Consider the following 15,528-nt stretch of genomic DNA (forward strand, 5'->3'; position numbering starts at 1 on the left):
CCCCCCTCTGGGCGCTGGATGCATGGGCTCCCCCCCTCTGGGCGCTGGATGCACGGGCTCCCCCCCTCTGGGCGCTGGATGCACAGGCTCCCCCCCTCTGGGCGCTGGATGCACAGGTTCCCCTCCTCTGGGCGCTAGATGCACGGGCAACCCCCCTCTGGGCGCTGGATGCACGGGCTCCCCACTTCTGGGTGCTGGATGCTCGCGCTCCCCCCTTCTGGGTGCTCGCGCTCCCCCCTTCTGGGCGCTGGAAGCTCGCGCTCCCCCCTTCTGGGCGCTAGATGCTCGGGCTCCCCCCCTCTGAGCGCTAGTTCCTCCTCTTCATAATAGCGGAAGGGACAGTTGGCAAATCGATGCTTCTGGTCGCAGAGGGGTCACACCTCCGATGGCTGGCTATATCTCCCTGGGTGTCTGGCCATTAGGCGACACTCCTCCTCCCTGTCCTTCACCTCTCAGTCTTCCTTCCATCCCATTTTTTTTTTTTTTTTTTTTTTTTCAACACAAAAAACATTATTTGAAAAAAACAAAAAAAAAAGTCCTTTCCTTTCCTGGTTCGGCTCCTGGAGGCATTGTTTGTCCCACGCAGGACACTATATGTGGCAGGCTGGCTTGCAGTGGTGAGGTGTGGTGATGTCACGGACCAGGAAGTAACAGAACCAAAACAGTGGATGGGCGGGTGAAGCTGAATGCTACTGCACTCAGCGTATTTAATAAATAAATAAACAAAACAAAAGATTTAAACAATCAACAAAACACAAAACAAAAAGGCACAAGGGCCAAACGAATAAACAAATACTGTTTAGCAGTCGTTTTTAAATCTAGTTTTTCTCTCTCCTCGCTCTCTCCGCTCCCAGTACTCTCCTCTGTACACTCCACTCTGCAGCACGGACAGCTGCAGGTTCTTATACTCTGGCCAAGGGGTTAACTAGCTGTTAATTATCTTATTACCCCTAATAACTGTTGTTATTATTTCAGCAGTTTTAACCCTTTGCGGTCCATTGTCGGACCTGGTCGCTGATGATGGTGATTATTATTCATCAGTGGTCTGACCGGACTTACCTCTGATTTCACTGTAATCCCAGTTGATTTCACTTGCGTCTGACAGTGCTCAGACCGACCTTGTTTTGGGATGATTTGACTGTGAACCCCCTGAACCTCCCCACAGGTCATTCATTATCTGCCAGTTAAGGACCTCCACCTCTGTCACTGACACTTAATAAGATGCATGACTGTGGGGCCGGTACCACATAATACTATCAAGACTTAGAGCGATATTGCAGCCTAATTCTCCATGCAAACAAATAAAAGCTATTTTTCCACCAACACAAACCTGATGTCCCAGTACTGTCTCCTTACTTGATGGAGGGTATTGTAGTGGACATAACTGGAGCACAATAGCAAGACATTTTGAGACATCCAACTTCTGATTTCCGCCTCACTAGTAAGGTTGAAATAGCAGCGGTGTCACCAGGTTTCAAAGACACACACAGCAGTGTGTCCTCAGCATAACAGTGAAGAGTCACACTGTTACCAATGGTAGCGTATATAAATAGAATGCTGGCTGGTTCAGTGTGTAATAGAATACTGGCTGGGTCAGTGTGTAATAGAATACTGGCTGGTTCAGTGAGTAATAGAATACTGTCTGGTTCAGTGTGTAATAGAATACTGTCTGGTTCAGTGAATAATAGAATACTGTCTGGTTCAGTGTGTAATAGAATACTGTCTGGTTCAGTGTGTAATAGAATACTGTCTGGTTCAGTGTGTAATAGAATGCTGGCTGGGTCAGTGTGTAATAGAATGCTGGCTGGGTCAGTGTGTAATAGAATACTGGCTGGTTCTGTGAGTAATAGAATGCTGGCTGGTTCAGTGTGTATTACCAGGGAGTAATACAATCGAGAGGTTCTGGGGACAGTGGAGCTTGAGAGTGGAGCTCCAGATGGTATTACCTCTGCTAATACACACTGAACCAGCCAGTATTCTTTTTTTACCTTTGCTAATACACACTGAACCAGCCAGTATTCTTTTTTTTACCTCTGCTAATACACACTGAACCAGCCAGTATTCTTTTTTACCTCTGCTAATACACACTGAACCAGCCAGTATTTTTTGTAATGTATGGATTTGAGTCTGATTATCACTTTCCGTTCAGGGGCATTGCAAGAATGTCTGTGTGATGCACAGTAGTATTATTTAGATCTATCCATATGTTACAAAGAAAATAATATGGGACCAAGAATAGAGCCCTGGGGGACACCACAAGTATTATTATTATTATTATTATTATTATTATTTATTTCTTAGCAGACGCCCTTATCCAGGGCGACTTACAATCGTAAGCAAATACATTTCAAGTGTTACAATACAAGTAATACAATAAGAGCAAGAAATACAATAACTTTTGTTCAAGCAAAGTATAAGTGTGACAAACCACAATTCAATAATACAGCAGATAATAGTGATAGTTACATCAGGATATGATTAAGTACAAAGTACTACAGGTTAAGCACTTGGCAGATTACAGTATTCTGAAGTACAGGATTAAATGCAGTAAAATAGGGGGCAGATAAGAGCAAAATAAAGCACATTTACATGAAGGGTGATAGTGTCCCAGGATACAAACAGAGGAGTTCTACAGGTGCTCTTTGAAGAGGTGAGTCTTAAGGAGGCGCAGGAATGTGGTCAGGGACTGGGTAGTCCTGACATCTGTAGGAAGGTCATTCCACCACTGCGGAGCAAGGGTGGAGAAGGAGCGGGCTCTGGAGGCAGGGGAGCGTAGCGGAGGAAGAGCTAGTCTTCTAGTGCAGGCGGAGCGGAGAGGTCGAGTGGGGTTGTAGGGAGAGATGAGGGTCTGGAGGTAGCTGGGTGCAGTCTGGTCAAGTCATCTGTAGGCTAGTACAAGAGTCTTGAACTGGATGCGAGCGGTGATCGGGAGCCAGTGGAGCGAGCGGAGTAGTGGAGTAGCGTGGGCGAAGCGAGGCAGAGAGAACACCAGGCGGGCAGCAGAGTTCTGGATGAGCTGGAGCGTAATAGCAGATAATCCTGATACAGACTCCCCTAAAGAAGCAGTGTACTGTCTGTTAGATATGACTTAAACCAGTTTAGAACAGTTCCAGTCAGGCCAGCCCAGCTTTTAAGATGCTCAATTAAAATGTCCTGATCCACAGTATCACTGAGGTGTAACAGAACCACAATGGATATAGAGTTAGAGTCTGCACTCATCAGTAAGTCATTCACCACTCTGACAAGGGCAGCCTCTGTACTATGAGCAGATCGAAACCCTGACTGAACTTCTCAAGAACATTGCTACAATCCAGAAATCTGTTGAGTGGATTGATGACTACCTTCAAGAACCTTAGCTAAGAATGACAAGTTAGATTACAATCTAAATTGGATTTTTTGAGTAAAGGCTTAACCAACAGTTTTGAAGGCAGCTGAACATTCAAATAAGAACCATCCCGATGAATGTGATCCCTGATATTAATAATCTGATTGCAGATTGTGTTTGGTTTGTTAGTGTCACACAGCTTTAACTAAGATATCTTTCATTGTTGTTTTCCAGGGAAATGAAGATGAGATTCCTGGGGAGGACCTGTCTCATTGTCTTGAGTTTGCTACCAGCTGTTTCTACACAGAGAGGTGAGAGGGACTGTAGAAGTGAAACTGATCCATTGAGATGCTCCCTCTTATTTCCAGGGCCCTGTATATAGCTGCCTGGATCGATGTATGGGCTCACAGAACTTAGCTAATAGCTCTCAACTATTTCTAATACTAGAGTCCTGTTTTGAGAAACAGCATATTTGTTTGCAATTGCTTTACCTTGTCTTCTCTTTCTCAGATGCATGGACTGTCGTTGGCTCTGATCAGCCTGTCACTGCTGATCCTGGTGATGATGTCATCCTGCCCTGTCACATTTCATCCAGAGTCAGTGCTGTGGACATGGAAGTGAGGTGGTTCAAGGATGCATTTGAAAAACCAGTCCATTTATATAGTTTCCAAAAGAATATTCTAGGAACACAGGACAGAGCTTACCAGGGCCGCACTGCTCTCCCTCCCTTAGCACTGCAGATAGGTGATCTCTCTCTGCATCTGAAACACCTCCGGCCCTCTGATAGAGGCATCTATACCTGCTTAGCTGATGATGGAAGTCAGTATGAAGAAGGACAGACTGAAGTGATAGTTGCAGGTCAGTAATGTTTGATACACACTTTGAACCCACTACTAATGTATTACCAGCTCTTGTCTCTTCATTACAAAACTCATCACGGCTGTAAATTAAATAATCTAGACTTTCAGTATGCTGAACAAGTTGATGACCATGTGTGACAGGCTGGCTTTAGTGATGATGTCAGACCAGAAAGGAGTACACAGACAGACAGTAGTGCTGAGTGAATCTGAGATGCTGTTGCGCTCAGTGTTTTAATAACACACAGAAAATAAAAAGGTTGAACAAAACAGAAAACAGGACATGGCACTTTACGCCAAAATAAATAGACAAACAAAACGGACTAACACTTAAACAAACAGTGGACTAACAGACAAACAAACACGGTGAGTAAAAATAAACAAACAAGTATCATGCTGTTCCTACCAGCACACAATAGCAATAGTTTATCTTTAACTTTATTTCTTCTCCTCTCTCTCCCGTTCACTACTCACCGAACACACAACCCCGAGTGAATGAGATATGCATCGATATATACAATTGTGCTGGGATTTAATTACCAATTAATTATTCACTTGAATCCCAGCACGTGAACTAATCTGTGAAAACCCCGTGCTCACATATTAAGTACTTTAAATTCCCGTGCCTAAATACAATTATACATTTTAAATAACTCGTGCTACACACACCCATTTATATCCCGTGCAGCAACTACAATACACCAACATTTACACACTACATACAACATATAACACACAAATGCACACAGGGGTGGGGCACATTGCCAAACCATGATATTAACCAACAGTATGTACAGAACAGTATAGAATATGAATTACCAAGTTACAAACATGTCAGTGTGACATGCAGACAGAATGCTGAACAGAAACACAGACTCCCCCTACACCCTCACAATCTGATATTCTCAATAACCTTTTCTTAATAATGTTAATACCAAGTTTCACGACAATCGATTGAGCAGTTCTCTGATATATAGAGCAATCTGTGAAGTGTGACGTGCATACAGTACATACGACCGCCTCCCCTAGAGCCCTTTCATAGGGCATAATATAATACAGTGGAGCTGGGATACTCACAGGACTGGATATGTCAGCACTGACACAGTAACTCATAATATAATACAGGGGAGCTGGGATCCTCACAGGACTGGATATGTCAGCACTGACACAGTAACTCAATATAATACAGTGGAGCTGGGATACTCACAGGACTGGATATGTCAGCACTGACACAGTAACTCATAATATAATACAGGGGAGCTGGGATCCTCACAGGACTGGATATGTCAGCACTGACACAGTAACTCAATATAATACAGTGGAGCTGGGATACTCACAGGACTGGATATGTCAGCACTGACACAGTAACTCATAATATAATACAGGGGAGCTGGGATCCTCACAGGACTGGATATGTCAGCACTGACACAGTAACTCATAATATAATACAGGGGAGCTGGGATCCTCACAGGACTGGATATGTCAGCACTGACACAGTAACTCATAATATAATACAGGGGAGCTGGGATCCTCACAGGACTGGATATGTCAGCACTGACACAGTAACTCAATATAATACAGTGGAGCTGGGATACTCACAGGACTGGATATGTCAGCACTGACACAGTAACTCATAATATAATACAGGGGAGCTGGGATCCTCACAGGACTGGATATGTCAGCACTGACACAGTAACTCATAATATAATACAGGGGAGCTGGGATCCTCACAGGACTGGATATGTCAGCACTGACACAGTAACTCATAATATAATACAGGGGAGCTGGGATCCTCACAGGACTGGATATGTCAGCACTGACACAGTAACTCAATATAATACAGTGGAGCTGGGATACTCACAGGACTGGATATGTCAGCACTGACACAGTAACTCATAATATAATACAGGGGAGCTGGGATCCTCACAGGACTGGATATGTCAGCACTGACACAGTAACTCATAATATAATACAGGGGAGCTGGGATCCTCACAGGACTGGATATGTCAGCACTGACACAGTAACTCATAATATAATACAGTGGAGCTGGGATCCTCACAGGACTGGATATGTCAGCACTGACACAGTAACTCATAATATAATACAGGGGAGCTGGGATCCTCACAGGACTGGATATGTCAGCACTGACACAGTAACTCATAATATAATACAGGGGAGCTGGGATCCTCACAGGACTGGATATGTCAGCACTGACACAGTAACTCATAATATAATACAGTGGAGCTGGGATCCTCACAGGACTGGATATGTCAGCACTGACACAGTAACTCATAATATAATACAGGGGAGCTGGGATCCTCACAGGACTGGATATGTCAGCACTGACACAGTAACTCATAATATAATACAGGGGAGCTGGGATCCTCACAGGACTGGATATGTCAGCACTGACACAGTAGTTCAGTCAATAATAGACATATAACTAGGGCCCTACCAAATTCATGGTACATTTTCGTAAATTTTACAGTCATAATATTTTAAAAATCTTAAATTTCACGGTTTCAGCTATTTAAATCTTAAATTTCACGTTTTGTTAAAAACGACAAAATATAAACATGTAAGCCCTGAAGTTAACAAAAGCCTATGACTAACAAAGTAGAAACGCTAAAAGAAAATTAAACTGAAATGCAGAGGATCGCTCTATGATTGTTGCGTTTCTGTTGTTGTTATTAAAAAAAAAACTTCTGATTTTAAACGTCATTGTATGCAACGGTGCTATACAGCTGCATTTTAATGCTATTGGTCATTCAGCCTTCTTTAGTCACATCAAGTGTCATTGTACACTGGGACCAGTGTTCCAAAAGTGGGACGTCCCATCCAAAACAGGACGTCTGGTCACCTTAGTAAAAGTACACAAAACAGACCAGACCGGTGCAGAATGAATTTCATCATCCCTGTCACGTTTTTCACAGCCGTTAAATGGGTAGAGCCCTACATATAACACAAGGAGACCAGGCTGGTGTGTCTATCTCTGTGTGTCTCACTGTCTCTATTCCCTGACAGTCTATCTGTGTGTGTCTCACTGTCTCTATTCCCTGACAGCTCTGGGGACCCAGCCCTCAATCTCTATGGACTCTACACAAGGAGAGCAGACCCGGCTGGTGTGCAGATCAGAGGGGTGGAGCCCTGAACCTCAAGTGATCTGGAGAGACAGGGATGGAAACGATGTGACATCACTGTCCAACACAACAGTGCTGAGCGACAGTCAGGGGTTCCTCAGTGTCAGCAGCTACATCAGAATCAAACAGCAATCCAACGTGTTCTCCTGTCTGGTTAGAAGTAAAACACCCAAACCAGACTGGGAATCCAAACTCCACATATCCAGTGAGTATCACATCTTTGGGGATTGAGCCTGACTGACACTGACCATAGATTACAGTCACCATGATGGGGCATCAACATCTGAATCAAACACATGAACTAGTGGTCCAGTCAACATCTGAATCAAACACATGTACTAGTGAGCCAGTCAATATCTGAATCAACCACATGAACTAGTGGGCCAGTCAACATCTGAATCAAACACATGTACTAGTGAGCCAGTCAATATCTGAATCAACCACATGAACTATTGGGCCAGTCAATATCTGAATCAAACACATGAACTAGTGAGCCAGTCAATATCTGAATCAACTACATGAACTAGTGGGCCAGTCAATATCTGAATCAATGAAGGGGTGTGGCTCAGTGTTGGGAGGGGTGTGTGGAATGCTCACTATGAGGGGTGTGGCTCAGTGTTGGGAGAGGTGTGTGTCGAATGCTCACTATGAGGGGTGTGGCTCAGTGTTGGGAGGGGTGTGTGGAATGCTCACTATGAGGGGTGTGGCTCAGTGTTGGGAGGGGTGTGTGGAATGGACTTACTGTGAGGGGGTGTGGCTCAGTGTTGGTAGGGGTGTGTGGAATGCTCACTATGAGGGGTGTGGCTCAGTGTTGGGAGGGGTGTGTGGAATGCTCACTATGAGAGGGTGTGGCTCAGTGTTGGTAGGGGTGTGTGGAATGCTCACTATGAGGGGTGTGGCTCAGTGTTGGGAGGGGTGTGTGGAATGCTCACTATGAGGGGGTGTGTGGAATGCTCACTATGAGGGGGTGTGGCTCAGTGTTGGGAGGGGTGTGTGGAATGCTCACTATGAGGGGGTGTGGTCAGTGTTGGGAGAGGTGTGTGTGGAATGCTCACTATGAGGGGTGTGGCTCAGTGTTGGGAGGGGTGTGTGGAATGCTCACTATGAGGGGGTGTGTGGAATGCTCACTATGAGGGGGTGTGGCTCAGTGTTGGGAGGGGTGTGTGGAATGCTCACTATGAGGGGGTGTGGTCAGTGTTGGGAGAGGTGTGTGTCGAATGCTCACTATGAGGGGTGTGGCTCAGTGTTGGGACGGGTGTGTGTCGAATGCTCACTATGAGAGGGTGTGGCTCAGTGTTGGGAGGGGTGTGTGGAATGCTCACTATGAGGGGTGTGGTCAGTGTTGGGAGGGGTGTGTGGAATGCTCACTGAGGGGTGTGGCTCAGTGTTGGTAGGGGTGTGTGGAATGCTCACTGAGGGGATGTGGTTCAGTGTTGGGAGGGGTGTGTGGAATGCTCACTATGAGGGGTGTGGCTCAGTGTTGGGAGAGGTGTGTGTCGAATGCTCACTATGAGGGGTGTGGCTCAGTGTTGGGAGGGGTGTGTGGAATGCTCACTATGAGGGGTGTGGCTCAGTGTTGGGAGGGGTGTGTGGAATGCTCACTGAGGGGATGTGGTTCAGTGTTGGGAGGGGTGTGTGTGTTCCAGTGTGTTGAGCTGCTGTGTTGTTTTCCAGGTGATTTTTTCCCAGGAGTCTCTGGATGGATGGTGGCTTTCTTTTTGACTTTAGCTCTCAGTATTGGAGCCATTCCTCTGCTGGTGATCCAATGGAGAAGAATGGATGGTATGAACTTTATCATTATCATGAGGCATTTCATATAGCTCTGTGCATTTTAAACATGTCAAACAGGTTTACAATAATATGGACTGTTCTGTTTTTCTTCTAGCCATGGAGAGGAAGTTTGAGCCGATGGGTAAGTAAAGCACTTAATGAAGAGATGCTGAAAACCCATTCCAGGTTTCTGCAGCAGTATCTTAAACTACCTCACCCATAAATAAAGACATCCCTGGACCTGAAATCCAGCACATTAGAAATGATTATAAATAATAATAAATATAATTGTTTTTATACATTGCAATTGTTATTTTATTGTTTCCAGGACCCTCTTGTAAACGAGACCTGATTAAATTAATTAATACATTAAATCTCCTGGTTAAATCAATTAATCTATTCAAATTTAAATTTAAATTTTTTTTTTTTTTTTTTTGGACACAAGTTTAGGAATATAAATATCTCCTTATGGAGGGGTGTTGAAAATTGTAACAATTTTAGTTTGTATGTTTCATATTCTTTGCAGATAGCAGATTCATTTTCACATAGACATCCTGTTCATTTAGATGGTTGTGTTTTTCATACTGCAATTTAATCTGTACTGTAGCTGGAATAACCACACACTGTTCTGTCTGATTCATTTTAATCTGTACTGGAGCTGAAATAACCACACACTATCTGTCTGATTCATTTTAATCTGTACTGTCTGATTCATTTTTTTTAGCTGCTCAGCGCCTTCATGAGGAACTTGGTAAGAACTGTTTTCATAACTATTTGTAGAATTACTGTAAATGTTTCTATCTATCTATCTATCTATCTATCTATCTATCTCTATCTATCTATCTATCTATCTATCTATCTATCTATCTACTCATGCTGTCTGTCTGTCGCTGTGTCTGTCGGGAGTGCTTGCAGCCCATGTGCAGAGTGTGGAGCTCAGAGTGAGTGAGGGGTTCTCCCCTGTTTTTTTTCTTCTTTTTCACTTTTCATCCTTTGTTTCTTATGTCATGGTTTTGTAAAAAGAAACTGATTAGTAGTTGGGTCTTTTATAAATTAACGGTCGTGATGGCCAAAGTCGGGGGGGGGGGGGGGGGATCAAGTCCCAGTTTTGAAAATATTACACAGAGAAATGGTATAAAAATTGTAGTCCCTGTTGAGAAATGTGTGGTCGAACCTGGAAAAGTAATCAGGTGTGAGAATATCAAGTCGGCTTCACGTATTAACAAGTTTGTTGTGTTCCTGAGTAATGAAACATTAGTTTTGGAAATTGTTCAGCAAGGTTTGGTTATTGACAGAGTGTTAGTGTCTGTTCTGCCTGTTGCGGCTTCCGCTAGGAAAAAAAAAAATTCTAATATTTCTCCTTTTCTGAAAATACTAATTTATAGTGAGAGAGCTAAGCCGTCATGGGAAAATAATGTCAAGCATTACAATGATTCCTCTGAGTTGTAAATCCCCTGAGTTAAAGCACGTAGTTTCTTTCAGAAGACAGTTATATATGCTTCTGAACAACCTGAATGGAGAGCTAAAAGTAGCTTTCAGGTTTTGGGTGGATGGTAGCGAATACATAGTTTTTGCTTCTTCTGAAACAAATGAAATGTTTTAAATGTGGCCATAAAGGGCATATTGTGAAGAACTGCAAGAGGACTGTAGGAGAAACTGAAAGCGAGAGGGAAGAAGCCACTGGGGAGCCCATCAGACTCTCAGCTCACAGCGCTGTAGATAGAAGAGCGGAGCGAGAGACTGAAAAGCTCCAACCTGGTTTGGTTGAGTCTGGTGTGGTAGAAGGTGAAAGTGAGTTGCAGGAACCATCTGAAATAGACAGGAGAACAGGAGAAGCTGTGATTGTGACCAGGGCTGGAGAGATACTTGAAGTGGGGTTGTCAGGTGAGGGACAGGGTAGTGAGGGGAGAGAACAGATTGAGGGAATCACAGAACATAATGAGGCTGCAGTTTTAGTGTTGGAGAAAGAGACGGAAGCGGGTGAGTTTAAACTCTCCAAAGGGAAAAGAAAGTCTAAAAACAGACACAGTATTACAGCGAAACGCAGCCTTGTTTCTGAGGCTGGGGTCATTTGGGCTGATGAATCAGAGAGTGAGCTGTCTGTGAGAATGGACTGCGCTCAAACACACAGCACAGAGGTCAGTGGTGGCAATTTTAGCAAAGACGGGGGCAGTGATACTGACTCTTCATTTAGCTCTGATCTGTCGGCTAGTCAGCAAGCGAGAGAGGGGGTATAGTGCTGAAAGCATTCGGGCATTTTAAAGCTCAGTTAAAGGGAAAAGAGGGATTCAAGTTATTGAGCACTTCCCTGATTTAAAATTGTTCTTAAATTCTGCACATCAAGTTAGACGCAATGCAGCTGTATTGGGCATGAAGAGCAAAGAGAAAGAGATCAATTAAAAATGTAATAAGCAAAGTTTGTGCCTCTCTAAGCAGGAATGACATATACGCCTTTTCTTTTGTACGTTTTTACTATTGTTTGTACTTTCCAGTGCATCTCTTTTTTCAACCCTACAATGCAGACTCTTAATATAGGAACTTTAAATATAAGTGGAGGTAGAGATTGTGCAAAGAGAGCAGCTCTGTTTGAATATTTAAACCAAAAGAAAGTTAATGTTGCCGTGCTCCAAGAGACCCATACAGATGATAATAATAAATCTGAGTGGATTCAGGATTGAGAAGGGGAGGTTATTATTAGTCATGAAATTAATTTCAGTGCTGGAGTTGCCATGTTATTTGTGAAGGGGTCTAAATCTATGGCAATAGCAATCCGGGTTACGAAAGGGAAAGATTTCGCCAATTACTTCTCCTTTCTTAGCCAATAAGGAGGACCGGGCCGTCACAGCAGCCAACCAATCTTTAAACTGCTTGCAGTCCCGTCCCAGAACTACCGGTACCGGCAATCAAGGACACAAACCCAACTGCACTCGCGTCACCTGCTGGCCAATTTTCAGATTTACATACATTTTGGGATAAGTGCGCACATCCCCATGAATACATTTAATATGCACCTGTCCCGTTATTTGCTTATGCCCCGGTGAGATCAAGCTCTCTTATATTAGGGACTGACTACACCCTGAATCTAAGAGAGCCTGGGCTTGTGTATCATCCACTGACACAGGAATCACAAAACCTGTCTGCTGGAGTGACTGATGGAATGGAACAGTCTTACCTGGTCGAATGACCTCACATCCCATAGCAGGGCAATCCCGGTCGATGTGGCTCACCTCCCAGCTTGTTCCACACATCAGTGAACTGGTTTCTCGCCAAGAAGCTTCAGCAGGAGGTTGAGACACAAGAGCCATCAAAGGGACTTGACGGTAGAGTGGCCGCGCGAGACCCCGGTCCAACACCGCCGCAGCCCGTGGGTGACCCCACTCTGCCCCAGTTCTCGGGCCGGGAGCTCCCACCGCCACACTCTGTCCAAAGACCTGGCTACCCCTCCCCCCCCCCAGTCCCTTCGCCCTCCCTGGGGCCAGTACAGGGGGTGATGCTGGAGTAGCACTGTTTCCAGGCAGCTTAGCGGGCGTTCGTTCCGCTGCCTGGTACTGCTCTGCCAGTTGGATCGCCAACTCTAGGGTGGCGGGTGCCTGCCGTTGCACCCACACACGCGGTTCCGGAGCCAAGCACTGCAGGAACCGCTCGACCACAACTACCTCCACCAGCCTGGCAGTGGTGGTGGCTCCCGGGTTCAACCATCCCCGGGCGTAATCTTACAATCGGTGTGCGATGGCCCTGGGGTGTTCCCCCGCAGAGAAACTCTCCTCCCAGAATTTGCAGCGGTAGCCCTCTGGAGTAGCACCCACGCGGTTGAGGATGACAGCTTTTAACATGGGGTACTCCATCCTTGCCACCGGATCCAGGGTGCTCGCCGCCGCCTGCGCCTCCCCCGTCAGCTGGGGCAGGAGGTAGCTAGCCCAATGCTCTTGGGCCCATCCGGCAGAGATCGCCATTGCCTCGAACGCCTCCAGGCAAGCGTCCGGCCGATCCTCTGCCGTCATTTTTGTTGGCCGCTGTAGCACTGGGTCGGGCGCAGCAGCTCTTACACTCCCCTGCCCTATTTCAGTCAGGGTTTGGTGCAGGAGGTCCATCATTGCGGCGAATTGCTGCAGGTTCATTCTGACTCCCTTGACTACTGCACTGCTTGGGTTGGGCAGTGTCAGTGAATCCCACGTGTGGAAGGGTAGGGGTATTCACTGACACGGGAGACAGAAGGTTTTATTTGCAAACACCGCACAGGTGCCCAGTTTTATTTCTTTTTCTTTTTTTATTTATTTTAGCCCGCAGAGGGCGCTGTTGTCCATGGTCTGTATACTGTCGACAGTAAAACAGGACCACGGGGTTACCAATACAGGTATACCGTTCTGTGCACATACAAGTGCTCAAAAATAATAATGAAAACAGAAGGCGAAAGAAAAAGGGAAAATGAAACACAGTAATAAAACTACAAACAAAAGTACTGCTTACGCAGTGCCCCCACTGCCGCTAAGCAGGTCAGAACGAGCCTCCGACCTACGCTCAAGTATTCCTATACACTGGGGTGGCCAGAGTTCCCCGTATAGCTAGAAAACGTCCCCTCAGGTACGTAATTATTTCTTCTGTTTTTTTTCAAATTATTTTAAGGCAGGCTGTTTTCCCCAACCAGGCTTGCCTGGTCCTTATCTTTTAAGCTGACCTATTCTGTCAGTGTCACAGTTCATTCATTCCCCAACACAGCCACCCGAGTGCACAACCAAGCGTAGTTCTTATGGGCCGAGCAGTCTCCCAAGGCCTGCACCTCAGCCACTCAGAGAGAGGGAAAGCACACACACCCTCTTCCCCACCTCTCCGCGTCATCGCCATGACCGACAGGCGGATCCTGCGAGACTGCTGCCCTCTACCTGCAGTCCCACGCATGTGTCAGATAGTCAGTCCAGATCCCCCCCTATTACAGATGGGAAACGATGGGAGAGAGAGGGTGCTGTTTTTTCAGACTCTCAAATGGAGTTATAGCCCAGAGTCAGACTGAAAAAGTGGCTTTATTAGCTGGTGATTTTAATTGTACAGTTGACGACAAGCTAGACAGAAATAGCCCAGAGCCTCACCCCAGGTCAGTTAAGAAGCTGGTTAGTGATTTAACAGCGCATGCTATGGAGGATGTGTGGAATGTAATGAATCCTGATGTTAAGCACTATACCTGGGCGAAGGGGAGCCATGGGAATATATGTTTAGCTCGACTAGATACATTTTATGTGTTTAAGCATCATTTAAATTATTTTTCTAAATGTACTATTCATCCCACAGGTCTATCTGATCATAGTTTGGTCAGTTTGAATATGATTATCCCTACTGAATGTGTTTATTCTTCCAATTGGCATTTTATACTAAACTTTTAAGACAGTCATTTTTTTTTAAATGTTTTAAATTATTTTAGGAACGATGAAAGAGGCAGAAAGGGGCTTTTTTTTATCAATAAGGCAATGGTGGGACGTGAGTAAAGTTCAGACCCGACTGTTTTGTCAACAGTACACTATGAATGCTACAAAGAGCACTAGCGAGGCGATGAGAGAGCTGGAGGAGGATATTACTGAACTGCATAGGGCTCTGACAAAGGAGTTCATTTCTCTGGAGAGATGTGTGCTGGCTATCGGGGAGGTGGGGGGCTGTCAGAACAAGCCAAGCTGGTAGAGGAATCCATTTCTCTGTTTTCTGTCACCCCTGGCAACCCTACTGTATTTACATGCAGCTCTCCACAATAGTGTGCAATAGATTTTACACCTCAGTGTGCAGAATGTAATCCAGCTCTCTTCTTTTCACAGAGTCTGTAAAGCGAGAGGTCCTTAAATCAGGTATGTAGACTGTGTGGAAATCCACAGCCTGACTCACCCCAGTACAGCCCTGCCGCTTAGTGTGTGCTACACATTCTGAACTGTAAAAAGTACAGGAGGAGTGATTGTAAAATAATGCTCTCTTTATTTCTGTGTTCTAGAATGGAAGTGGATCCTCACCTCAGCAGGTATGTGTCTCTTCAATGGATTCCTTTCACAGTGGAGGGCAAAAGAACAGCAAGAAGCCCCTCTCACTCATTGTGTTTACTTATTATTGGTGGCACAGTGGTTAGCGCTGCTGCCTCACAGCTCCAGGGTCCTGGGTTCAATTCTGGCCTCAGGTGTCTGTCTGTGTGGAGTTTGCATGTTCTCCGTGGGTTTGCTCCGGGTACTCCGGTTTCCTCCCACAGTCCAAAGACATGCTGGCTAGGTGGATTGGCCTCTCTAATTTGCTCCTTAGTTGCCCTGCGATGGACTGGCGTCCCGTCCAGGGTGTAGTCCCACCTTGTGCCCTGTGTCTGTCGGGTTAGGCTCCAGCTCACCGCAACCCTCTATAGGATTACGCGGTTACAGATAATGGATGGATGGATTATTATTATTATTATTATTATTATTATTATTATTATTAT

At 45.3% G+C, this 15,528-nt stretch overlaps 1 protein-coding gene across 1 annotated transcript in view; it reads left to right on the forward strand.

The window, feature by feature from the left end:
• LOC117972030 (butyrophilin subfamily 1 member A1-like) overlaps positions 1 to 15,528 on the forward strand; it is a 52,418-nt gene that overhangs the window by 13,569 nt on the left and 23,321 nt on the right. The window contains exons 2-9 of the mRNA XM_059035686.1: positions 3,560 to 3,636; positions 3,836 to 4,183; positions 7,246 to 7,527; positions 8,997 to 9,104; positions 9,208 to 9,234; positions 9,817 to 9,843; positions 14,891 to 14,920; positions 15,061 to 15,087. Coding sequence (XP_058891669.1) covers positions 3,560 to 3,636; positions 3,836 to 4,183; positions 7,246 to 7,527; positions 8,997 to 9,104; positions 9,208 to 9,234; positions 9,817 to 9,843; positions 14,891 to 14,920; positions 15,061 to 15,087 — 926 coding nt within the window. The remainder of the gene's footprint in view (positions 1 to 3,559; positions 3,637 to 3,835; positions 4,184 to 7,245; positions 7,528 to 8,996; positions 9,105 to 9,207; positions 9,235 to 9,816; positions 9,844 to 14,890; positions 14,921 to 15,060; positions 15,088 to 15,528) is intronic.

The sequence above is a fragment of the Acipenser ruthenus genome, chromosome 13 (genome assembly GCF_902713425.1).
Source record: "Acipenser ruthenus chromosome 13, fAciRut3.2 maternal haplotype, whole genome shotgun sequence".
In the NCBI taxonomy this organism is placed as follows: domain Eukaryota; kingdom Metazoa; phylum Chordata; class Actinopteri; order Acipenseriformes; family Acipenseridae; genus Acipenser; species Acipenser ruthenus.